This window comes from Labrus bergylta, chromosome 8, assembly GCF_963930695.1.
Source record: "Labrus bergylta chromosome 8, fLabBer1.1, whole genome shotgun sequence".
Classification (NCBI taxonomy): Eukaryota; Metazoa; Chordata; class Actinopteri; order Labriformes; family Labridae; genus Labrus; species Labrus bergylta.
Genome location: NC_089202.1, coordinates 28019613 through 28046523, shown reverse-complemented (window position 1 = coordinate 28046523; position 26911 = coordinate 28019613). Strand labels below are relative to the sequence as shown.

General features: G+C 39.5%; 1 protein-coding gene across 1 annotated transcript in view; it reads left to right on the top strand.

Annotated features, from left to right (window-relative positions):
• Positions 1 to 26911, top strand: part of tsnare1 (T-SNARE Domain Containing 1) — a 156278-nt gene that overhangs the window by 37812 nt on the left and 91555 nt on the right. The window contains exons 3-4 of the mRNA XM_020637027.2: positions 20505 to 20582; positions 22834 to 22903. Of these exons, the coding sequence (XP_020492683.1) occupies positions 20505 to 20582; positions 22834 to 22903 (148 nt within the window). The remainder of the gene's footprint in view (positions 1 to 20504; positions 20583 to 22833; positions 22904 to 26911) is intronic.

Genomic DNA, 26911 nt, shown 5'->3' with positions numbered 1-26911 from the left:
TATTCATAAAGAAATGAATAACTTAAGCAATCAGGCCTACATGTGCAAGAGTAAAAAAACACACACACAAATATAGCCATTACATGGAAACATGTTCAGATTTAGGCTGCACATGCACAGTCACATGACATTTTTTTTGTTTGTGCATTCATGCAAAAATCTGAATATGCCATGCACCCCTATATAACCTACAGTATGTGTATCAATCACCCATACGTTACGCTTAGGTGTGTGTTTGCTCCTGCACAGAGGCCACAGGTCGTTATAGAGGTTAAGCAGTGTCAAAATCACTTTCATTGGATTTGATCCTCTCACTGCTTTCATTAGTACTCGTAATGGGTTTGGAGCGGGACAGAACCCCTGAGGAAAACACGGAAAAACCTGCTAGCAGCCAAAATGTGTGTGCGTGTGCATGTGTAAGAAAACAGACATGTGGAGAGAGTATGGATGGAGATGTACACTATGCATGGCAATCTAGTTTTTCATGTAATAGCCAGGACAAAGTACCATTTAAACAAATCAATGTGCGAGACTAAGGAATCAAGACATGAGGTGGAGGAGTCTTTTCTTTATTATTATTATTATTATTATTATTATTAATAATAATAATAATAATAATAATAATAATACATTTAATTTATTAGCGCTTTTCAAAACTCAAAGACTGTACATTTGTTAAAAAACTGAAAGAATGGCACATTAAGGACAGACTAACAGTCATTGCAACATCACACACAAATCGTAAAGACAACAACTATACAGGTAAAACTACAGAAAACAGAACACACATCAGAATCAGAATCGGGGTTTATTGCCATTAAACATTAACACATACAAGGAATTTGACTTGGTGTATTGGTGCTAAACAATTAACAAGGAAATAAAGCAGAACTAGCAACAACTTAAATAGTACAGTACAAGAAGATATTACAATATATAAAATATAATTAAAAAATGTAAAATATAAAAAATAAAAATAAAAACACAAAATGTACAAAAGGTGCAATGAAGGAGCTGTGCAGTGGACAATAACACAATCATACTTTAAAAGCTTGTTTAAAGAGGTGAGTGTTGAATGTGTGTGGGGAGTGAGTTCCAGAGGGAGGGGGCGGCTATGGAGAAGGCTCTGTCCCCCCAGGTTTCGGTGCTTGGTTCTAAGTGGGGGAGATAGGAGGTTGGCTTTTGAAGAACGGAGGCTGCGTGCAGGAGTGTGAGGGTGAAGGGGGGGCCTGATGGTTTAGCCCTTTATGTGTGAGGAGAAGGATTTTGAATTGGATGCGTATATTTGTCAAAATGACGGGCTCTGCCACTTTGAGTCATTTATTGGGATGTTGGCCTTCCTTTCTAAAGCCGACAATTCAACGTGTTGGCCGTTGCAATGTTGGTTTTGCGGAGCCAGTAGTGACCATGAGAGGGTGACTCTGGAGAAAATCGAGGAAGTTGTTAAATGCCAAGTTATTAAAGCTTAACTGTCTGTGCCCATGGCTTATTCATAGCTTGTGAATCAGTGAGTTTAACCCTTGTGGTTCAACCAGAATGAACTTTTGTTTGTAGTTGTAGCAGAGCACATTTATTATTTATGAGGCTGTAACGGTAAGACAGCTGAGAAATGCAGCAGACACTTCTTGTTTGTCCATTGAAAACAAGTCTCATCACTGTAGCCTGCCGCCGGATATGAACCCACATCTGCTGTGACGAGGATTTTAGCCTCTGTACGTGGGGCGTGCGCATTTTGGTGCCCTAGGCAAGATTTTTAGCCTTTGCCCCTTAAATTGCAGCCAGTTTGACCACCAAAGACAATATTCATCCACTTAAGAAAACTGGCTTACAGCTTTATATTCTTTATTTTAAAATAAAACATACTTATCTACAAACATGAATAAAATGGTTATAACTCTAAGATTTCTTATAAATAAACACAAAATAAAATAAAAATAATAATTCCTTGGGTTTCAAGAGGGTCCTCGCTCACTCTGTGAGTGCTCGGGCCCTAATAAATACAAATAACTACTGTAACAGAACAAACAATACCAAACAGTGCAGGGAGCAGAAGTGGTCACAGGCGGCCCAGGGACAGCAGGGGATGGATTTAAATGTTTTAAAATGGCATCCAGAGAGAGATGAGCATTTGTTAAACAATCTGCATTTTTATAATATAGTGTGAACATGAAATATTATTTTTTGTTTAGAGCAGTACAGAAACGTCAGCATAGTTTTTCAGGTGAGCCCAAACGTTTTCCTAACAACCAGACCTACAGCATGCACACATCTATACAGTGAGGACTTCAAGCAGACCTACAGCATGCACACATATCTATACAGTGAGGACTTCAACCAGACCTACAACATGCACACATATCTATTCAGTGAGGACTTCAAGCAGACCTACAGCATGCACACATATCTATACAGTGAGGACTTCAACCAGACCTACAACATGCACACATATCTATTCAGTGAGGACTTCAAGCAGACCTACAGCATGCACACATATCTATACAGTGAGGACTTCAACCAGACCTACAGCATGCACACATCTATACAGTGAGGACTTCAACCAGACCTACAACATGCACACATATCTATACAGTGAGGACTTCAAGCAGACCTACAACATGCACACATCTATACAGAGAGGACTTCAACCAGACCTACAACATGCACACATATCTATACAGTGAGGACTTCAACCAGACCTACAGCATGCACACATATCTATTCAGTGAGGACTTCAAAGAGACCTACAGCATGCACACATCTATACAGAGAGGACTTCAAAGAGACCTACAGCATGCACACATCTATACAGAGAGGACTTCAAAGAGACCTACAGCATGCACACATATCTATTCAGTGAGGACTTCAAAGAGACCTACAGCATGCACACATCTATACAGTGAGGACTTCAACCAGACCTACAGCATGCACACATATCTATACAGAGAGGACTTCAACCAGACCTACAGCATGCACACATATCTATACAGAGAGGACTTCAACCAGACCTACAGCATGCACACATATCTATACAGTGAGGACTTCAACCAGACCTACAGCATGCACACATATCTATACAGAGAGGACTTCAACCAGACCTACAGCATGCACACATATCTATACAGTGAGGACTTCAAGCAGACCTACAGCATGCACACATATCTATACAGTGAGGACTTCAAGCAGACCTACAGCATGCACTAATGTCTATTCAGAGAGGACTTCAACCAGACCTACTGCTGCACTCATTTGTGGCGCCAGCGGCACCCCCTATGGAGGCTGGCGACCCTAGCATTTGCCTATACTGCCTATGCCACGGGCCGGCCCTGGGCGTGCGCAACATAACCGCTAGGCTATCCGGCCCCCCACGAAAGTCAATTCAACTTAATAATTGTTGCACATCATTCAAAGCATGATGTTGGTATCACTAGAATTAAGTTTCAGAGTGAAATTGAAGAGAAAATGTCTCTTTTTTTTTTTTTCTTTTTTTTTATCAGCGTACTATTTCATTATAATGTTAACTTTATAATTTGTCAATGCAATGATTGCTCAGAATGTGTTTGCTGCAAAGAGTGTTTCAGGCAATCAGAACCTCAGCGAAATGAAAAAAGCTGAAATCGCTGAGCAGAACATTTAGTGTAATCCACTGCTGTTAGCTTTATGAATAAGGCCTTGGGTGTGTTTTTTTTTTTTTTCTGTTCAATGTTCCCTATTTGGCCAGTCAGCGCCAAATGAAAATGCCCTTATCTGTCTGCTTTATACCGTGCATTTAGCAGTGTATACAGCAATGTATGTTTGCACCAATCACGTCTGACACTCGAGGGAAGTAGCTGGCACAAGTCATTATGCCGCAGTTCAGATCCAAAGTGGCGGAGGAAGGGAGGATGTGTCAGAAGAAACAAACATCGCATATGCTTTTTTGTCTCTGGACTCCAGCACACTGTACTCATATACGAGCCCTAAAAATACTCCCTCTCAGTCAGTCTGACTGTCAGCTTCTCTCCCCACGTCTTCTCTTTTGTGGAGAGACAGATGGAGCCTGAGTCCCCAGAAAGGGGGTGATGGGGGGGGTCTTTGATCACAGTGAAGTCTGGGTACATTATGAGGGATGTGAGCGTTGGTGGAGGGAGAGATGAGGGAGGGGGAGGAGGAGGAGGGGGGTTAGAGCAGGAGCCTGTCAGATATGCCGTCTGTTGCTCAGGCTGATCTGAAGGGGAGCTCAGGAAATGATCAAAGCCCAGGTTAAGTCTCTAATAGAGCTGTCTTTTAGGCTAATCTCTCTCCTCCTTCTCCCGGCAAAAGCTCTCAGCCCTCCACCCTGCACCCTGAGAGGCAGATTGTCACTTCCAGCACAGCCTGAGTGTGTCTCATTCAGGATGACAGACAACACAGCTTTCATATCAACACACAGTGACACGCCATATGTTGTTTTTTAATAAGTACTGAGAATAGAAATGTGCAAAAGCTCACTGATTTATTATCGACAGTTTACAGTTGGGGTTGAAGTTTTAGAAGGAATAAATTAATTTGTCAAATAAGTGATTTTGATATAATGTATTATTCTAACAAACGTATTTAAAGTGAAAAACACCCTCTATTCTTTCAAAACAAATTTCTTTAATCCCTGAATTCTTCTCCTTCACCGCTGAATGAAGGAGTTCTCAAACTTTGCTTGGGTTTAAATCACTGCAGAGTTTTTTTTCTTTTCTTTTCTTTTTCTTTGAAATATGTCTGATAAAAGTGAGATCGCCTTATATTGTTATATTCAGAGGCAATGTTTGTGAACAGGCAAGGCAGGCAACTGCTTGGGGCCCCAGACCAGCAGGGGGGCGCCTGAGATCTGACAAACTTTAAACCAAAGCAGTGGCCCAAAATGTGCAAATTTTGAAAGGACAGTAGAAAACATCCCTAAGTTGGCCCCACTCACTTTGGTCGCCCTGCTAAGCGTTGCAGGATTATTGCTATGAAACCAAAGTTGGTCAATGAAAGTCAACAAAGAAAATTTAAGAGGAATTATCTGTCTATAGGAGAGAGAAAAAGAAACGGGGAAAAGGAGGAAGAGGAGTAAGCGTCAGGACACTGGCAGACATGATGGTGGTGAACACAGGTTTGAGGGGCCCCTCAGTAGTTTTTGCCAAGGGCTCCAACAGACTCTAGAATCACCACTGGGTATATCGTTTTAAATAAATGATGTCTGGACTTTTAAATGCCAACACGAGTTCACAACAGTTGATGAGCCACTTACCTGTAAGGTCACTCACTGCTTCAGAGGGAGAGGGTAGGGAGACATGATGATAGTCCAAGCAAAGTGGCTCAGGTCAAGTTAACCGGCCACTGAGGCGGAGGCCTGGTGCAAATTTTAAAATAATAATATAATGCTTATCAAAGCAGGGTTTTTATACGTATATGTTCACAATCTAAGATTGATGGTGGATGATCTGCTGCGCTCTTTGACCTGCACACACAAGCTCTGCAGCAGTGTAGGTATCAGAGGGATGTTGAGTTATGTTTTTTTGGCAGCTTTATGAAACATGCTTCTGATGAAGACTGCCAAACGAACAGGCAGGGAAAAAAACTGGACACGCTGATGTGGGTATTGAAGAGGGGAGGGGGAGGAGTAGAACTACGGACAGAAATGCATATATTTGCAGTAGTCTCTTATTTTTTCTGGACCTGTGTAAGAAAAAAATAATTTCCTAATTATCGCAGACGAGATCAGATATTGCTTGACAAAAGCGTCCCAGCCCTCCAACATCTCACATCACAGTTTTAGGAATGCCACCGTTTTTTTTTTTCTTTTCTTTTCTTTTCTGCAGGAGACATCAGACCTGAACTCTTGATGTATCCACATGGTGAGCCTCCTGTGGTGAGCTCTCAGACATGACCCTGCTCATAAAGTCTGAATGAAGCAGGAGGTGGGGACCAGGTGTGACAAAGCTGTGATAAGCATTTGCTCCTCCAGCTCCATGCTCTGCTGAATGGCAGTAAGTGACCAAAGTGGGCCACATGTGAGACAAACACGGGTGGATTAATGGACCAACTGAGACACCATTGATCTCAAGTCCAGCCTGATGTGACCCTGCATTCTCATATGAATTCTTTATTGACCATTTGTCATCTACAGCTTCCTTATATACAACTTTGGACCATTTGATACCACTAGATGGCAGCTACAACCAGAAGGCCTTTTAAACCTGAGTTTTGGACTTGGGAAGTGATCACAAATTTCACCAGATTTTTTTGTTTTTCGTTGTCATGCAGTGGTTTGAACTCTCCTGAAAACTCTCAAATGAGCTGCATGTGTGGATAGAAACAGTCGAATTAACTCTGACATAACCTGGATTTTTTCCCCCGTCATCCATCCCCTTTTTAAGTTTTCTGCGTGAAGTAGGGGTGAGCTATAGTGAGAATGCAGCAAGAAATATTTAGAAAAATTCCCCGAGAGCCAATAGGAGGGGGTCGTGACATTTTAACCCGATCACCAGCACGGGACCAGCGTGCTAACGGTGTGCACAAAAGGAAACCGCTTTGTTATGTTTTCCCATTACAGTTTGAAAAGTATCTTTCTAACCACAAGTGGCCATGAAATAAAGGCAATAACTGTCATCATAGCGTGCATTGGAATTAAATGTGTCTCTACCATAGACTCATAATATTAATGTTTGAAGCCTGAGTGACGTCAGCTGTCTGTTCCTGCAGGGGGCTCTGGAGTCTCATCAGCAGCAGCCTCCATGCTGGAAATCCTGTCTCAGCCTAACTTTCAGTCAACCTAACAACAGGCTGAGAGCTGGAGCTGAGGCGGGTTTTAAGCCTCTTTACAAACCGTTACATCGCGCCCACCTGTCAATCATGTCAACTACGCGCCTAACTATGGATAACACGTATCGTTTTCAAAATCAAAACAGAGACGTTTAAAAAAAAAAAAAAATCAGCCACACCCTAATTATGCAAATATAAGGATAATTCTGAACCATTAAATAATCAAAACGTAAGAGTTATAAAACAAAAACAACCCCCTAATAACTAATAAAGAAATAAGCTATTGATGCCAGAACCAGGCTGCATACATATTTATTTCTGCTATAGAAATTGACATTTTACTGTATATGGGATCTTATGGGGATTCCTTGGCTTTTGGATCAAGCCTCTAGTGGACACATGAGGAATTGTAGTTTTTTACACTTTTGTATTGTCTCCATTTATCAACACTGGAGGTCGCCGCTTGGTCTACCTACCACAACCTGATCGGTTAGTTTGTGCTTTTGTGATGTTTGTTGACCAGCGTTAACAATTCAAAACAAGTCACACAACAATACAAAAAATATATAAAAAATAAATGGAGGTGGGAAAGGCACACCAGGAACTCTTGTGTTCTGTGTAGTAAAATGATGCTGATGATGGTTTTGTTCATGGAATCTTGAAAAGACCAATACAACATTTGTTAAAGTGACTTATACAAGGATGCTTTCTGTAATGTTGCCCGACACTCAGAAAACACGTCTTGATTACGAGGATGACATTCACAATCATCAACTTGTGTTATGAAACTTTGAGAGGTTGTGTTTGCAGCACTTGCTGATATGATGAACAATATTTTCTGGATTTTGCTTTTTCTGTCTAGAGCTTTCGAATCATGATCGTGTCCAGGGTCAAATACTCAGGCTGAGTGATTGATTTTTGATCAAAGCCAGGGTTAATTACTTGCAGTTATAAATATTATGTAACATGCGTTCATTTATCGAGGCCACCCAATCAACTGATTTGTTGATATTTGTACATATTTTAACTGGATGAAAAGAAATCAATAGTGCAAAATGATGGGTGAAAACAAGATTGCAAAATGGTGACTTTAAATTATTTCTGAAGGGTTCTGATCTGCAGCCTTCCCTGCGAATTCATTTGAATTTCAATCACTCTTAATTTGCTCAGCTCTCCGTCAGCCAAATGAATCCTGAGCTGTCCTTACTATCAGAGCACTGAACTTTCAGTTATATCTGTAAAAAAAAATCAATATGGATTAACATACAATCCAAGAGAAAGAGGAGTGAACTTCTCATCAGTACAGAATAAAGAGATGAGCCCACAAATGGCAACATTGTGCTGCAAAATGTTTTGTTTCAATGTTTCCTCTTCCTATCCTTAAATCAGATACCCTATATAAATATGGTGTGTTGACTAATGACTTCATAAGAAGAGAGGGAAGTCAGACTCTCTCTGGATTTGTTGTTCTTGAATCTATGTTCACATGGACTGGACGGTGCTTCCTTTAGCTTGTTAATGTTTCATTCAGAGGCTCAAACAAGTGTCATGCATGTTTCTTTTTTGGACAAACCCTTCTCTCTCTCCAACTGGTAACCCTGCCACCATGTGAGGGAAGAGAGACGGCCCCGCCCATTTACAGAGTTTTGTATCAAGCCAACTGAACAAGAACCAAGAACAAGACTTTCTTTGGCCTAACAAGACCTATATATATATATATATATATATAACAATTGAAACAACTTTGAGATGCATATCATTACTCCCAAATGATCACATAAAACTTGTTTTCACTCGTCTTACAGAACCCTGCAAGTGTAACAGGATGTGTAACAGGAGGGTTGTGGGAGCTGAGGGATGAAGATGTGTCTGAAGAGAGCATTTGTTTTGATCAAAATAGGCCTGTCCCCGACTAAAGATTTACAAAGTCGAGCCAGATTCATCAAATTTGGCCTGTGTTGGACTGACAGTTGAAAGTCTTGGTTTTTTTTCACACTTATTGATCAATATTCTCATATTAGTTTAATCACCTCATTATACTATTTGTCTTCTACTCATGGAATAACATTTTAGTCTATGATTGGACATTGTTTTTCTTACTCATAAAGTCTGCTTTAAAAGTGACTATAAAGTGACTTTAAAATGATATTACACACATCCAATAGTATTGAACGTGTGTAATATCAGCAGGCACACACACTTACGGCCTAGTGTGTGCGGGTCAGACCAGCGATAAAAAACAAACAACGTCTTTTAACTCACCATTTGAAGATTTACTGAATTCTCCTGATCATAATAATCCACCAAACTGAGTCCCCACGATTTCCATCCAGAAAAAGATTTTATCCAAACACATTAGAGCAATAAAAATCCACAAAACTGTTAAAGAAACTCCTCTACCCCGCTACCCTTTGATGACCCTTGATAGCAGTGTATAACAGCCAATGAGAGAGCCTTTGTTGAAAGGAGGTGCCGCCCCCTGTTCTGATGTCCAATTTCACCCAACTGTGCCGACGATGGACATCTATTGGAACAAATTAATTTCTCTGAACATGTATTTTCTTCTTCTATCAATACTTCTGGGTGATTTCTTCATGCACACTCTAAGGAGATTGATTTAAAGTACTAGTTGTTCTCAGAGCTGCATTAAATTAATAAGGTGATATTTTTACCAAGATATTCTATGAGCCATTTATTTGGAGAAAACAGACAAGTCTATGTCAAATTAGACATTAAAACACCCCCATGTCACTGGAATGGAATGATCCTTGTGCTGGACTATGACACTGGAAGTCCACTGAGGCGCTGACAAACAAATCTTCCAGTACTCAGCTATATGGGGTCAGCCCTGTATCAAAAATCTGCTTTTGCATTGTAAGCCTTCAAGCTTTTTTTTGTATAAAATTCTGCAGACAACAAAATGTCATTTATTCAACAATAATTGCATCCTTTCCAAATAAAGGCAGAGAATAATTGCACTTGACTGAATGCATCTTGATGATAAGGACGATCCATCAGCTTTTAACAGAAATGTACTGAAAATAAAAGCAATGCATTTTCTGTTTACATTAATGTATGGTCTGGATTTGACTGACAGGGAAATTATGAGAAAGACGTTTCATCCATTTGAGCACAGTTCAGACTTTAATCAGTTATCACATAATGAATGTATTTTTACATAAATATCTTAGCTGATCAATTTGTCAGCTTGTTTGCAAATCTTTCCTTGAACTGTTTTCAAATGGTGCGTCTCCCACCGAGCACAGAGAGATGTGAAATTGTAAGAAAGCTTTTATCAAAGAAATGAAAATATTTGGCTAAACAGCAGCGTCTGAGCAGTTTAGTGTTCACTTGAGCTGAACAAAGCTTTCCATGCTGAGTATTCAATGTTTGCCTGTGACATGGAACACACCAAACAGAGCAAAACTCCTCGAGATGCATATGGCCATACGCAGCGTGGACTTCCTCCCTGTGAAGTCGAAGGGAATCTTTTATGAATTCCTGTGGTTTGCTCCCTCTCTACACGTTACCCCACAGCTTGATTCAGAGTTATTCTAAAGATAACTGTATATGTATTATGTTAAATAACCCATGAGATAGTTGTTGGATGTTCCTCTTCTTTAGCATCATGAATGTTCAAATCTAAGAATTTAATGTACAGTTTGCCATGTGTGGCACCTTGGTATTGATGTAGCAGCTTCATGTCTGAGTTTGAACACAGTTTCATTCCAAATACAGCAGCTTGGTCATGACTCCATGCTTCAACATATGACCCTGCAGGTAGCCCTCAGGCACCAGAAATGGACACTGTCCACTAGCTTTTTGTTTTGATGTCACATAAGGTATGAAGAAAGATGAAAGTGTCCTTGAGCTAGGTTTGATTCCTGCGTTAAAAAAAGAGAGTACATTATTTAAGTAGTTCATTTATTTATAAAGCTCACTAATAAGTAAAAATGTACTTATTTTAAAGGTCCCATATTTTGCAAAATGCAATTTACCGTGGTTTTCTAACCCTAACATGTGTTACCCTGTCTAAATCTAATATCAGAGATATTTGGTTGTAGCACATCATTATTTAGATGTCTGGAAATAATTTAAATTCCAGTTTTATATGTATAATTAATTCAAGCAGGGAATTCAATAACAATGGATTGCAGCCAATAATATCTCCATGAATTGTGCCCGCTGTCTGCTGCGTCTCAAGGTTTAATTCACAAAGCATATTGGACTACTGATATTCAAGCACAAGCATGCCCATAAAACTGTTCTGCTCTATGATGTTTGATTGTGGAGCTGAGCTGTCAGCATCTCACCTCTCTGCTGCACAGAGCTGTGCTGTGTGCTCTCATCCTGATGGAGCTCAAATCTGTCCACGTGTCGATACTGGGCTGGAATGGGGAGGAGTCACTTTGTTCCAGTTTATCGTACAGTCAAGGCGTTAAAGATGTTTAAGAACCAATTAGAGCAGTCCAGATAAAATACACTCCCATACCCGAAGTGCTTAACGGCTTACACATGTGGACAAGGTGTGCAGATTTAGCTGGTTGCGCCTCTGGCAGACCGCTGACTCAACATTAAAAGTAATGTCAAAGTAATATCTCAAGACTTTATTTACAGATCATTTATATTAAGTCACACTGAGGCGTAATTATTGTCGTGATCACTGGAAAGTGAGAACTCACTTAAAAATACTGCGGCGCATTAACCACCAACTCTCAGCAGCAGTAAAAATTTCATAGCATTGTGTTGCATTTGTGAATCTGATGGTTTTTGCAATGAGGCTCATTTGCATAGAAAGGAACCGTATATTATAATGACTCATTTAAATACATGCAAACAGCGCCATCATGCAGACAATTCAGCTTTTTGCCCTGAAGCATATGTTGAGGTGTATTGTATTGTGACTGAAACTCAAGAGTAATTTCTGTTTTATTGTTTTAGAACCAAAAAAATTGGATGATGCTGGAACATAAAGTTTATATTTATAAAGACTGAGAGTGAATTTGTGGTTTTATTTGATTACACAGAGGTGGAAGCGAGGCTATTCCAACTTGGGTTTGTCAGTTTTAAAACACAATTATGCACAGTTATTGACTCGTATGAAATATACAAATATGATTATGTGAAAACATGATTGTAATACACGAGGGTGGTTACTATAGTGACCACCAACTGTCCCTGGCAGTATTAAAGCATCTCACCGCCTCATGGCTCCCGGAATTAAACCAAACAAAGTCAACCTCAAACACATTTCTGAAGACACTGAATCGGGGGCGTGTCTAGAGTAGTGGCATGGGCCCCCCAGAAATTCAATTTCCCACTCTACGTGATACCCCAAAAATCTGTGAGCCTTAGCTGTGATTGGCTTTTTGCCCTGTCAGAGAAGGGTCTTATGTTGAAACTAAATATTAGTAGTTTTGTTTTTTGCAAAGACTGCATGTAGTATTCCTTACATATCAATGTAGCACATTTTCTTTTGGTTGTACTTTACATTTTAAATAAAAACTTTGCACATCACACTGTCTTACTTGCAATGAACTAGACAAGGGATTGTGTGTGTGTGTATATTGGTCAAATCCTTCTGAGAATGATAATCAAACAGTGCCAGCTCCACCTGCTGTGGCAGCTGTTGGGATCGTTTCCAGGTTCTTATTCTGTCCCTCAGCTGCTCGGTGGCTAAATCGCAGATTTTTTGGGAAGAGTGAAAATGTGTCGCCCCTCACTGAGGAGAGACTGCCACTGACCTCGGGCGTAATGAGATAGGAGCTCTTGATTAAGTTCGTCTCTGATTTGAGAGTATAATTGAACATGTTGCAGAAAGCACATTTATGCTATCGACGAGCTACTCTGAGAGGGCACGATGGTAATTCATCCCCAGCGAGCGCAAGACTCACTCATTACTGTTGGAGAAATTAGGGCACTTTCTATTGATTATTCAGCCCTTAAAAAGGAGGGAAAAAAAAGAAATCCAACCACACTGCCAAACTGATAATCATCTATAATCAGTTCACTGGGGCTTATCATTGGCAACTGGGAATATGCAGAGTGAGACTTTGCCCTGCAGCTTTCTTTCCACTAGTTTCACTTCCAACCCTCGCTCATATTTTGACAGCTATGATTCTGTATGCAGAACAAATACTGAATGTCAGGAAAACAAACATATCATATCTGTGCTTTCCACTTCATCTTTATATCCTGTCATCGGGCAACCACATCCAGATTACAACTGTTCATATCACAGTATCTGGATTACCTGTTACATATCATGTTATAGGAAAGCCAGCTCTGAAAAACGAGGCAGACTAACATAAGCAAGTTACTTATACAATGCCAACATTTTCTAAAAGTTGGTGCACTGCTTGGAATGTAATGTCAGGTTTGTTGGGGAAAAAAAGACCCAAATGCCAAATCTAAACAGAAAAATATTTATTTATACAAAAAGGCAAACTAAAAAGTATTTCCTTAAAATGAACGTCCAATGAAGTCCACCAAAAAACAAATCCATAAAAGGTGAAGTACACAAGGAGCCACTGAGAAACAGAACATGTAGCAGTAGACGTAAGACCACAGGTAGGTCTAGATGAATGAACTGACAACAAGAGGGAAGGATCACTGAGACTAAATAGGCACAGGGGTAATCAGACACAGATAAGACCAATGACATAGGTTAAGATAATCAGGGCGATCAAAAGGGAGGGACACCAGACAAAGGATGGAAGGAGGACAAGACAAGAAACACTGGGGACAATAACTACAAAACAAAACAGGAAACAGTTAAGACACAGAGAACTGAAGTAACAGTAACAATACAAGAAATTACACAATAAAACAAGAAATGACACAATAAAACAGGAAACAGTAAAGACTAAACTACAATCATTAGAATAGAGAAACAAGGAACAGCAGGAAAGAATGAGACAAAATAAAAGAAAGTAACTCTGAACATATTGTAATGGAAATATTTCCCCAGTGTAGAAGATGAACAAAGACTAAAACCCCAATCATCTTTGTGAGCCTCTACAGGGATATTATATTGGACAAAAATCAAAGTTGTGTCAGACACACGGCTCAAAACCACAGAAAGACCAAATCTGTCGAGTGTGATTTTTTTGAAGGAGTGCCGATCAGTAAATCAGAAAAGGCATGCTGATACAAGCATGTTACAGTGTCGACACATTATTGTGAGAGAGCGATGTGAGACAAGTTTCGAGTGTTGAGAGATAAAAAGTTGCTGAAATGATCCAAACCATTTGCCAAACGTTGGCTGTGATAGAAACCTCTAAGGACCCTAAACCTTCCAGGGAGTCAGCGTCAGCGGAGTTAGTGCAATGAGCGTGAAATCAGAAGTGCAGATAATGTGTTGGGGGGCTTTGATGTGAAAATGAAGTCACTCTGCCATGAAAGTTTGTGACAATAACATCAACTTAGTATACTCATCTATTGGTCAGAAAGGTACAATGTTTAAAAGTTTAAAGAGTCTCTAGATTAATGCAATAAACTCTGACCAAGACTTATTGAGTGGATGTCCTCAGTAAGACGTAAAGCTGCGCTGACTGTGATTTCATTGGCTGATTCCGATTTCTGATCTTTTTCAAGGTCAGACCAGTAAATTCCAATACTGGCTGATTTTGATTTTCTTCCTATAAGGAGGGATGTGCAACATTTTACATGATTTTAATAAATCAAGTATATCCTGTGTAACTGTCTCTCTAAGCCATGACTGTCTACAATGAGTGAGAAGCTCGAGTCCCGTTGGCTGTGTTGTTGTCAGAGCTGAGATTACACGGACGGAGAGCCGACTCCTCCTCTTACGTATAAAAACTGTTTTAGTCAAGGACTAGACAAGAGAATAATAAAATACTCGCTGCTTGTTTGAATGTCATAAATATACATGCAATGTGAAGCTAAGAGCTCTTGTATTGGCCCGCTAACACAACAATGCAGGCCACAGGCAATTTCAGCTCAGGCAAAGGACAATTTTGTCCTCGGCTTGCTCGGGACTGCTTCGTGCGAAAGCGAGGGGAGCAGGGTCAGAGGTCGGAGGTGTGTCACTGGAGGAGAGCGGAGGCTTCAGTATGCCGAGTTTACTGCTTCACTGTCTTTGGCTGCATTTCTCCTGGCTCCTGAAGGAATAATAAATACCTGCCACATAACTTAAATTGGTGACTTTTTTAATAGCCACTCCAGCTTTCAGTCACACGACCGGCACAGAGGACAAAGAGAGCTTCGGAAAGTGGCAGCCACTATTGAACACAGTGTTGAGCTGCAGCACGGGCTTTTTCATTTTCCATATCTTCAAAACAACCTGTGTTTACATCACCTGACAACCACAGAAAAACAGAGGTATCATGATAAACTGCAACTTTTGGGAACCTCCGGGTCTTGTCCAGCACATTGGACACTATTTCACTCCCTAAAAACAGCAAAGTCCAAAGGCTTTTGTTATGGTTTAAAGAGTGACCATAACTGGCAACGCATTCAGCCGAATGCGTCTGTGATTGTTGTAGTTACAAAAAGATGTTGAAGACGGAAAGCGTCCTAATCAATGCCTCTTTGTTTAGCTTTTCATTAAACTTTAAGAGTATTTAGAGTATCTTTGAGATTATGATTATATAAAAACTGAACATAGAGTCATTTCCTTGGACATTTTCAGTTAATGTTAGCTTCCACTTGCAATCAAAACAGCAGATGGCAATGTTTTTTTTCTGACTGAGCTTTTTGTTTAGCATCACAAAACATGATGTTCTCCAACACTGATCTGAATAACTCATTTAATCAGTGATATTTATTTAACCTGACAGCATTAACTCTTTGAGGCCATCAGCTTTTTTGCTCTGACTGTATACACACTACGCAGTTCCAGATGTGTTAACGCTCTATAGATTTAATTTAAGGAGCTGAAAATTTTTTTTTTAAGCACTCCAGACCGACGGGGCCTTTATGAGCTGTTTTGGAAACCCATCCATGGTGGTTGCCATATTGGAAATTCTGGCTTTATCAAACTTTAGGTCAACCTTATAACAGCCAAAGAGATGGAGATGAGCCAAGGCCTTAAGTCTACTGACAAACCTCTAAATCAAAGCTGCCTGCAGTCAGATTGGGCCCTCCTCTAATTATGCATAACTTTTAAGCTTCAAGTTATTTTAAAAACTCACCTCCCAATAGTGTGTGCTGATGAAGACATAAACTTATCAGCAGGCTGTAAACAGGTTATTTCTGCTGTGTGTTGAGTATGGGACTTCCAGGTCTTTTGAAACCAACCTCAAGTGGACACTTGTAACATTGGTTACATTTTTTTCAATACACCAGAGGTTGCCGCTTGGCTGGTCACGATGCTGCACTCATCAAAAAGCAACAGTCAGTCTCTGGTGCTGCCACCGCTCTGGTGTCAGATAGTTTTTATAATAAATCGACATGTTCTACCTGCCATGCTGAAGAATCAGTAACTTCTCCATGTTAACTCATTCAGGCAGGGGCAGCCTTGGAGCAGTGGGGGCAGTAGCATCCCCCTTCACATCAGTTTGGCACAGATGACAGAGGCGATGGCATTGGACAAGTCTGACATGGAGATTAAACAAGTCCATGAGGATCCTGCCTCACTACTCAACTCCTCCACAAGGAGACTCCTACACACCACATCCCACACAGTGACGGGCTGCCCAAGCTGCTCCTTATACTTATCCCTCCATGAGTTCAATGTAAGCCTTGTAACTTGGCTGCAATGTAAAAGCAGAAGGTTCATGTCATCTGTCTGCAGGTATTGGCAAGATTCCAATCCATGAGTGTAACAGGTCACTGAGAAGATATCTCAGTGGTGATCCAGATCATTTGGCTCAGATCACCAACCAGAGCTTCGCCTCCCAAACGGCTCTTCATTTGGTACCAATATGGCTTCAATCAAATCAGCCAAATGGAAGGGAAAGGAAAGCTGCGTTGTATTATGTTTACAGTATGGCTGCTGGTGTTTGTCAGAAACTATGTTATTTGTTCTGCTGCCTGTCTTTGCCAGGACACTCTTGAAAAATACATTTTAAATCAATGACTTTTTTCCAGGTTAAAAAAAAATTGGCTTTTTTTTTTTACAAATGTAAAAATCAATACTATAACAATATATACACGTTTGAGAGCTCGGAGCTACAGCATCTTGAAGAAAGTTTTTTCCTACTTACCACCCTGTTTTAGCATGAACATACCCCCTGAAAGATGAAAAAATGCAATCAATCAAAACAGAGTGGACATTTTTCCATTGTAGGGAGTACATTTCATAAACCCGTTTAGTCAGGGTCACACAAATCCTACCTACGTGATATGGGCTTCAACTGCAAGTGGGCTTATTTTGCTGCCAACATGGCCAAATTCTACAACTGGGAATCATTTAAACAGAGAACATTGGTGCATGTTGGGTCCAAAGTGGGTAACAATGTATCTAATTGGCACCTGTGTTTAGCCCAAAAAAGGGTTATCTGGGTTATCCATTGAGGTAATTGATGGTAAATTGGCTGGGTACATAGTTTTGGTATCATTTGGTCCCTACCATCAACTACACTAAAAGAGGAATAAAACAAAAGCCCCCTTAATGTGAAAATAATATTTAGAGCTCCCCCCACCACCTGAATGCAGTGTTGATCATAAACCCCACCTCCTCCATGCAAACAGATGGGATAAAGGGTCAATTTTGAAATTAGTTCACACTTCAAATAAATTTCCCTCAATCCCGGATTCTATCATGGTGGTTAGTCTCATAGTTTTCCGTTTTCATAATGTTTTTCTGACAACCTTGGATTTAATTAGTTTTCTGATATGAAAAAGAGGATTACCGGTAAGTGTCATGATTTACAGATCTTACAAATAGAGCTCCTGCAGTGTAGATGACGAAAGGCGCGAGAAAACATGATGAAAAGAGTGACTGCTTCAAATCAACTCAAAAGCCTGTTTTTCTGTGGACTGCAATGACTTGAGGGATCGCTGACGTTTATCTGCGAAAGTAAAGCTGAAGGGACGAGGCGTGGCCACCAGCCAGATCCCCTCTGAGCATGTCATGGCTCAAAATGACGTCACCAGAGCAATAGGTGAGCAACCATGGTGAGGGCATTTTGGGTTAAATTTGGTAAAAAATGGAAGTAGATGCAGACGCAGCCTCCATACATTCCGTCAATAGTCCCAACATGGGCGTGTTGGCTCACTTGATGGCAGAGATGTGTGTGTGTGTACATAGAGAGTACATGAGAGAGCACTAAAGGTTCCTCAGTTGAAAAATTCCTCATGTATCACAATCGTGTAATGCTGCTCGACTGACTGCATGCAATCATGTAATTACCTGGACCATTTGTCACTACAGCTCAGTGAGTAGAGTTAATGACTCAGGATGTACAGTGGAGGTCTCACAGTTCTTCTCCATCCCACACCATGAATACCTGTTCCACCGTCCAACTCTGCTTTGTCTCTGCCTCTACCTTCTCTATCCCTCTTCATGAAATGCCAATGTTAAATCTCCGTCTCCTCAATAACATCACTTTTCAGCACTTGAACACCTCTACATTTTATCTGCACCCCTGTACTTTTGTCCATGTCAGAAAAAAAAAAGCCAATTGCAGTCATTAATGGGTGCACCGTGCAGTATTTGACAAAAAGGTGGGTGAGATGGCTTGAGCGTGCTGCTTATACAGGTCGTGATGTTGATCTCATCCCGCTGTAATGGCTCGGGGCCATTAACCCCCCTGTCATTTGTAATGACATGTGCTTTAGAGAGAGGGAAATGGTGCTGCCCACATACAGCAGCCTCACCGCTCCTGCTGCCAGCCTGTGGCTTAGTGCCATGCCATTTCCCCAATCCACTCCATCATCGTCACTGCAGTTAGATTTTACATTACAAGCTCCCGCAGCCTTTGAAGTCCATTCAATTTCCACAACTATTCATCTTACTAACAATACGTTTCAATATAATTACTCTAAATTGTGATTTCTTACTATCTCCTGTCTCTTATTAATGCAACTTCTGTTGCTTCTTTACATTCTCCACATTTATTCTTTTAAATTCCGTTTGTTCACAGACCCTGAAGTAATTAACATTTCATGAATGTTTGAATTGAAAAAGCAGATAGCTGAATATTGCATGAGTAGCAAAATGGACCATTACTAATAATCATTTAAAAAAAAAAAAAAGATTCTTACCATTTTTTTCCTAATGAGATATTTTAAAGTGAGCAATGCTGCTTTAATTACATGCTGCTGGTACCAAAACGGAACCAAAACCTCAAGTACCAGAAATGACATAAACCAATATGAGCATGCAGAGTCCATTTCACCAAAAAATTGCTTTTTGGCAATAAATGGCTGCCATATTTAGACAATAAATTGATACCAACTTGTTACCAAGCTCTCACTGCAATTAGTAATTCTAGCAAATTCCATATGCCTGCACATTAAGGTATTATTTTTTAGCTAGTAATATCTTAAAATAGGAAGTTTATCTGGACCTGTCCTGTGAATGCTGCCAACATTGAGTGTAATTAGATATAGTTGAATACATTAGATAAATACACATGAACGATTTCATTTGCAGCATTTTCTCAGTGATGTCACTTTTGACTTTCCAAGCCCTACAATGGCGTTGCCATATTGTAAATTGAAAATGCTGATTCAAACTAACTAAGTCTCCTGACAAATAGATACAACTCACCTGCCAATCAGTCAGATCAGCCACATCCATTTGTATGCAGAACTTTTAGCTTTAAAAGAAACCAAAACATGTATCCCCCATAAAGTTTGTGCCAATAAAGAAATTAGCTTTTCAGACCATAATTGTGTTTGAACCAGTCTGACAACACATGCTGCAACAATGGGCCCTTTATCTTTTGGTTGTAATTGGCACGTCCAGGCATTTACAGCCAGCCTAAATTGGACATTTGTGGAACTGACATTTTTTGCACTGCCGAATTGGCTTCATTTTTCAGAGATTGCCGCTCGGTTTTGCAATCCTCAATTGCAAAATTGTGTGCACATGTACCCATAAGTAGCACTCGTGCTGCATGACCAACTGGTGAAATGAATCAGATCATCAACTATTCAGAGTACATAAGTAAAAAAAAGAAGCTCCAACATTGGAATCAATTGGCTTACTGCCTTGGGGGAAAAATAAAAAGCAGGACATATAACCATCTGAAAGAAACATCATTTAGCTCTGTGTGATTGGTCCTTGTTTTGACAGCATCAGTTAAAGCTGAATAACCACAGACTCCAGAGGGTCACGGACATTGTGTCAGTTATTCCTCTCTGGGTTTTTCTTGTTGGATGTAGTTTTACTTATCAGATCTGTCAGTTATTGGAGCCACATTATTTAGGTTTGAGCAAATTTGTGGGTAGCTGAGGTGAGGGAAGTTTAAATGCCGAAGCCAGACTATTATTTATTTCAAATAGGAAAGACAGAATGAAAGAACCAACCACCAGAGAAATAGGGTCTGCTGTCAACAGCCTAGCCAGGAAACAGTATCATTCTAATAATCATGTCTTCCCCAACAATGATGGCCAATCAGATAATTAACTTCTTTATTAGCAATGAGATATCATGTGTGATTTACACAACACATTACAATCATTTACTGTATATATTTTTGTTTTTGTTCCAACACAGTAGTTTCAACACAGTAGCCCCTTCATGTTGTTACTGTGTTGTCAGCTCTTTTCTTGCTTTAATGTCACACTCCACTGGGCTCAGAAGTGTTTGCTGATATCATGTTTTCTCTCCAAAGCCACACAGGTCAGCCCCTCAGAACTGCAAGATGTGTTTCAGGAGACCTCCTCCAATATCTTCCAGATCAACGCCAACGGTAAAAATACCAATCATCAGCAAAAGTGTGTGTGTGTGTGTGTATGTGTATCTCTGTGTGTACTTGTGTGTGTGCATTTCCTTGAGTGCTCCTATCTAACAGTAATACTCAAAGACCTTTGATCAAGGACATTTTGGCCAGTCTACCTGTCTTCAAAAGGATAAGGATCTGGGTTTAAAGATGAAAGTAGGTCAGCAGGATTAGGGCTTTGAAATAGGTAATAAATTGAGTATTGTACGTGGATTAAAACAGGTTTAAAATGCTCAGTCAGTTCTGATTTACAGTAAGCATAGAACTGCTTCAAGGAAATTGTAGCATTATCTCTTGAGTTTAGGTTTGAGTTAAAAAATTGTGAATTTGTGTTTGAAATGTGTAGTACCATTTAAAAAAAAGAGCTAAACTAGTGTGAGACTTTAAATGATGAATTATGATTGATATTATTATTAAACCTAAATTAAGTTTAATTTGGCATTATATCAAAGGTTAAGTTAGTACTTATCTTAAATCATGTTTAATGTTTTTTTAATGAACCAAACTGTGAGTTTAATTCTTAAATGAGTGCTTGAACATTGGTTGCAATGTGGCCGGAATTGGTTTCAAGGATTTTAGTTCCTCAAAATGGTTAGTAGTAATAGGTTTAAAATGTAGGTTTATATAGTTCGTAGCATTTTGTCTTGGGTTTATGGTTAAAGTTGTACTAAACTTTAATAATGCATATGGTTGACTTTCATAACAGTTCAGAGGCCCTATTGAAAAACAGTTTACCGAAGTAAGACAGATGAATTACATTTTTGAGGGCCTAAATATTCTCATAAACTCATGAAGCATTACAAACAGAGAGAAAGTTGTAAAAAATAAAATTCTCTACCGATCATGCAAATGGATGTTACCAGATGCCTCCATGGCCACCTATAAATGTTTGATCAAGTACGCCTTGCAGTGTTTTTCACCTACAAGAACAGCATTTGGTAGAGATATGTAAAAGGTCCAGAGCTATAACCAAATGTGCCCAACTCTGAACTCAACAGGAAGTCAACTATTTTGGTGAGAAGTTGAAAATTATGTGGGTTAGGGTAAGGGTCCATGTCCAAGGGTGATACTTGGATTATCTCCTCCAAGAGGATAATCTTAATCAAGCTCAAATTTGCTGCACAGCTACAAAGAACTTGCTAAAGTAATTTTAAAAAAAGTGTCTTCTGTATAAAAACTCAAACAGTGTGGCGGCAACGAGTCCTCAAATTTGCATGTTTTGCCATTAAACAGGAAGTGGTTTATAAATCTGCTGTAGATGCTTCAATCTTAACAAAACGTTACATGTATGATAAGGGTCCTGACCTGAACACAATCATGGTTAATGGTAATGGTAATACTTACAGCACCACCGTCCAAGTCTTAGTGTAGAATTGTAATCATGTTGGATTGGCCATCATCTTATTGTGAAGGGGTAATAGGCCTTCGTTTACATTTGGTCTAGTTTGGTTTAAAGACTTTGGTGTCAAAGTCTTGTTGGGTAAAAATAAGATTTTTTTAAAAATATACTGTAGATAAGGGCAAAGTTCAAGGTTTACGACAAAGTAAAGACTTCAGATGATTTTAGATGAATATGTCAAAAGGCTAATTCTTGTTTAAAAGTCAAGAGTTGGAAGTAGCTGTATTTAAATTTTCCTTGTCTTTCCTTGTCAAGCAAAGGCTAAAGGGTGGGTTTAAGAATTATTCACACTGATGAGCTTGGTCTGGGTTGAAGAGTAAAGTAGTATTAGGTGTTATAGGGCCAAGATCTATAAGATAAAGTACTGAATTGAGGGTGTACATTACTAAAGAAGGCTTAGATATGACCTAGTCCAGCAGTGTGATTTGGGTATAAATTAAGAAAGTTCTATTTCATTAAAGAAAGGCTGAGGTACCATAATAAAAGTATATTTTAAATTAAAATAAGGGTTGGGTAAGATCCATGGCTTTATTTTAGCAACTGAGTGGTTGTTAGAACAGGGTACAAGTTAAAGTAGTTTTAGAGCATCTAAGTGTAGCCTTTAGAAAATAAGTACCAGGGTTAAATTAAGATTATGTGCATGAGTGATAGCTGTAGATCAGGGTTAAAGTCATTTTTAATTAAGATGTGAATTTAGTTAAGACCTTAATTAGTTTTAGAGTAAGGTGATAGAAAATGCACAGATTCCTTTCCGAGTTAAGTGCATGAGTAAGAGTGTGTTTGTGAACCCAGTGTGCACTTTTTGTTTTATTTTTTCTCCAGTTGTCACATTAGAGAAGAACCTTCAATCGCTGGGAACATCAAGAGATACAGCTGAGCTACGACAAAGTCTGTGAGTAACAAACACACACACACACATGCACACACAAACGGCCGCACACCACGGGTGGAATGTACGTCAAACACATTTCAGGTGTCTGCACTTTATTTGATTAGTCTTGTTCATTGACAAATTATAGTTCTACTCCACTATAATTCATAGAAAAACAGTTTTTACTTTACTTCCTGATAGATATTGTTGTGTCTCATTTTGACCTGTTAAAATGTTCTTACATGAAATAACTTAAGATAAGATAAGATAAGATAATCCTTTATTTATCCCACAACGGGGAACTTTACATTGTTACAGCAGCGAAGAGCAAAGATTGCAAACAAAAAGTGAACTTTTTAAATGATACAAATTCAAACACTTAACTACAAAACAACACAAAATTTGAGTTAAAAGCCAAGAATGACGAGTTGATAAGTCAGTTCGCGAAAAAAGGAATATTGTGAAATTTAGAACGATCAGGTCATGGATACAATCAATGAATTACATGTTACTCTAAACATGCTACTTTATAAGGTAGCTACTGACAGCAACAGCTGAAACAACTTTTAAAAAAATGTGCAGCACATTCAGAAACGATGCAATTTTCAAAAGCACATATGCAAAGTTCAAAACAGATGCAATGTCTGAAACATGCTGCAAAGAGTCCAAACAATTGCATTAATGGCAAACAAGCTCAATATACATAAAAGATGCATGAGCAAAAACACAACTTTTCAGAAAACAAACTGTGGAGAAGTTTATTTGGCACTGGATGTTTGACGACAGAATCATGTTAAAAATTACAACAAGTTGGAGATTTAAAGCAAGTCTTACTCCAGGGATAGTGGACCAGAGCAAGGGTTCAGTTTGGCCCCATGACCCCATAACGTACATATTGTTCCCTTATAATTAATAGATAACTTTACAGAAATGGTCAGCATTCTATCTAATTGTCTTTAACAATCATAACGAGTCATGAGTGTGGATTTCCATCATAACAAGCCAAAATCCTCTCAGAAATGTTCTCATCAAGGGAGTTCTACTTGTAATAGAGTATTTCAGTATGGTGATGTTGTTATTGAAGTACCCACTAACACATCCCAGTCCTCAGTCATCCCTACTCTTTCATGGTGCTGGTCCAGCTTGTTGTAAGGGTTACATTTATCTCTGCTTTCCAGAAAAGTGCTTATTTTCTCTTTGTTTTGTTGCCCTCTTTCATATTGATTATTCTCTTTTAGTTGAGCTGCCAGCAATTACCAGATTCAAAGCTGATGACAAAGTGGCCAATCTGAGATGATTGCGTCTGTTTAAAATGCATTACATCCCACTGTGTTGGCTGGCATGTCATCAATTCTATTGAACATTTTTTATGATCGCCTTGGAAACTTACTGACAATGCTTGGCTGCTTTTATTTTTAACTGTCCATTTTCCTTCAGCGGGATGCAAACAGCACATCTAGTGCCGCCGACTGATGCAAATTACATCCGGAACTATTCTTTTTGTTATTCAGCAGCTCTCTGGGTTTTGGGAGAGATTGTTCCAGAAAGCAGTCAGAAGGCTTCCTGATTCATGAATGCGATAGTGACTTTAAAGGCTCATTAACAGACGGCCTGTGTTTTTACACTTCTCTCTCATCGCCTGTAATCAACTTTAAAATGAACTGATTCTTATGACACACTGGCAGACATTCAACACACATATCTAGTTATGGGATTAAGGGTGAAGACAAGAAGCAGTGCCATCCCCCATGTTGATTAAATGATTAAAAAGCATCCTTCTTGTTTCTCAAACATACTGTAAGAGCCAGTTACAACGTGGATCTAACAACACAATGAGCGGCATCCAACCCATTTCCACAGAGCGCCATGGTCGCCTGTTTTCAGAACTATGTAACTTGGGCAGCAGTTTCACTTCACAGCACTAGTTCAATGACATACCTTCCGCGAAAAAGAAGCCAGATAGCCTGTCTCTCTACTATTTGATGGCTAAGGCTAAGGGTGCGTTCGAATTGTCCCTCCTATCTCCTTTCACTATCCACTTTACCTTAACCCCAGAAGTATTTAAGTGGCGGCCATGATAAGAGCCGTTCGAATTCTCTAAAGGTTAAGGAAAGGTGGGTCAATGCTTCCTTTATAACTTCCTTTAGCATAAGATACACTGGACCATCCTTTACCAAAGGAGATGAGATATGCCGCCCCACAATTCCTTGCGGCCGCAACATTCAAAGCGAGTCGCGCATCCGACCGTTCACGGAAATGAACGATGATCATGAAGTGACACAGATCATGTGAGGTATAAAAAGATAAGAGGCATTTTTATCCAGATGATGTTTTATTCAACATATTTTATTCACTTAAGAATGTTTTGTGCAGTTGTACATTTGTATGTTTAAAACAACATTATGTATATCTTGCATAAATGTAACAATTAATTTCATACAATCATACTTATGTTGATGTTGATTTCTGATTGGACAGGAAGCTGAAGGTTTCACTTTTGTTACTTGTAGCCTGGTATTCTATATTGCTTTTATTTCAATCCCAACCTTGTGGTGATTAGGATTATTTCACCGGCAAGAAGGCGCAGGGGAAAGTTTTTTAGATGCGTTTTTTTGTAGTCCATTTTCGGAACATTGTAGTTTCAACACGGCAGACCTACGTCATTAACCTCCGCCGGCCCGTCGCATTTAATGACGTCGCCTAGTGGTAAATGCGGTCGGATTGTCAGAGCAACGAGATCGCCTTTCCCTAAGTCCTTTATGAATTCTCCTAACATCTTTCCTTAACCTCATGACTTTTTTCGTGGGGTTAAGGTAAAGTGGATAATGAAAGGAGATAGGAGGGACAATTCGAACGCACCCTGAGAGTCACAGATGAAGCCAGCGTTGGACTGGGAAGGAAACTTTGCTCTGGTTGGCTCCTAACAATAGGTTGAACATGATAGGACTGTACATCCAGTGTTGGGCAAGCTACATGAAAAATGTAGTGAGCTAAGTTACTGGTTACTCCACATAGAATTAAGCTTCATTCCAAAGTTAGAAAGAAGAAGAAAGTTAGCAAGCTAAGCTACAGCCACATGGAAAAAGTAGCTAACTATAACTAAGCTATTTTCATGTGATCATAATCATAATAATAACAAAAAAACAAATCACCTACTGTTACCCCCCCATAAAAAGGTATAATATTGTGATATCCTTACCCAGGGTTAAGTGGCTTTTCTCAATCTTCTTTGCAATATTTACAAGACTGTTCTACCTTAGTAAGAATCCCAGGGGAATAAAACAGACATTTTAAATGATTCTAGAAATGAAATAAAAAGTAGTAGCATCCCTTGTGCCTGCATCATGGATTGGTGAAAAAAAAACACAGAACAGACTGTAAGCAAAACAAAAACCTTAAGCTTTCTTGATGAGGGACTATTGACTGCACTGCTGTTTTCTCTTTGAATGTGTATTGACTAAGCTGTTTATTTTCCTAGCCTGGGTCTATTGACTGAAATGCTGTTGAACAAAGCCAGGACATCTAAGGTTAGCATAAAAGCGGTCTGTTTTAAAGAAAATTGTCTTGAAATGGGGGCTTCATCTGCAACTTTAGCTGCACAATTCCAAAGTAAGGAAGCAGGACGAGATTGTGGTTTTTGATTGATTTGTCCTTCATGATATTAAGAATCAAGAAACTGCCTCTTTATGTGCTCCATGTAGTCGTCCATAAACTTTGGCTGTCCATAATTGAACGTGATCTTCATCAACCTTGAGTGTCATCTTGGTGTTGTAATTGGTGTTCCCAGCCCTTCAGAATTCATACTTGCTTTAAAGCTGAAACTGAACTCTGCTGATGGAGAGCGTGGAGTGATTAAAAACTCCAGACGTCCAGGGAAACTAAAAAACTGACTTTATATTGACTTATGGTCCTCGTGAGACATTTTCTCAAGCATTTGAATGACTGTGGTTCAGTAAGGGATGGTGCCTGGGCAAGTCATGCCGGAGGAGGAGGAGGTATGTAATTGTGTATGTAACACAACAATAAATA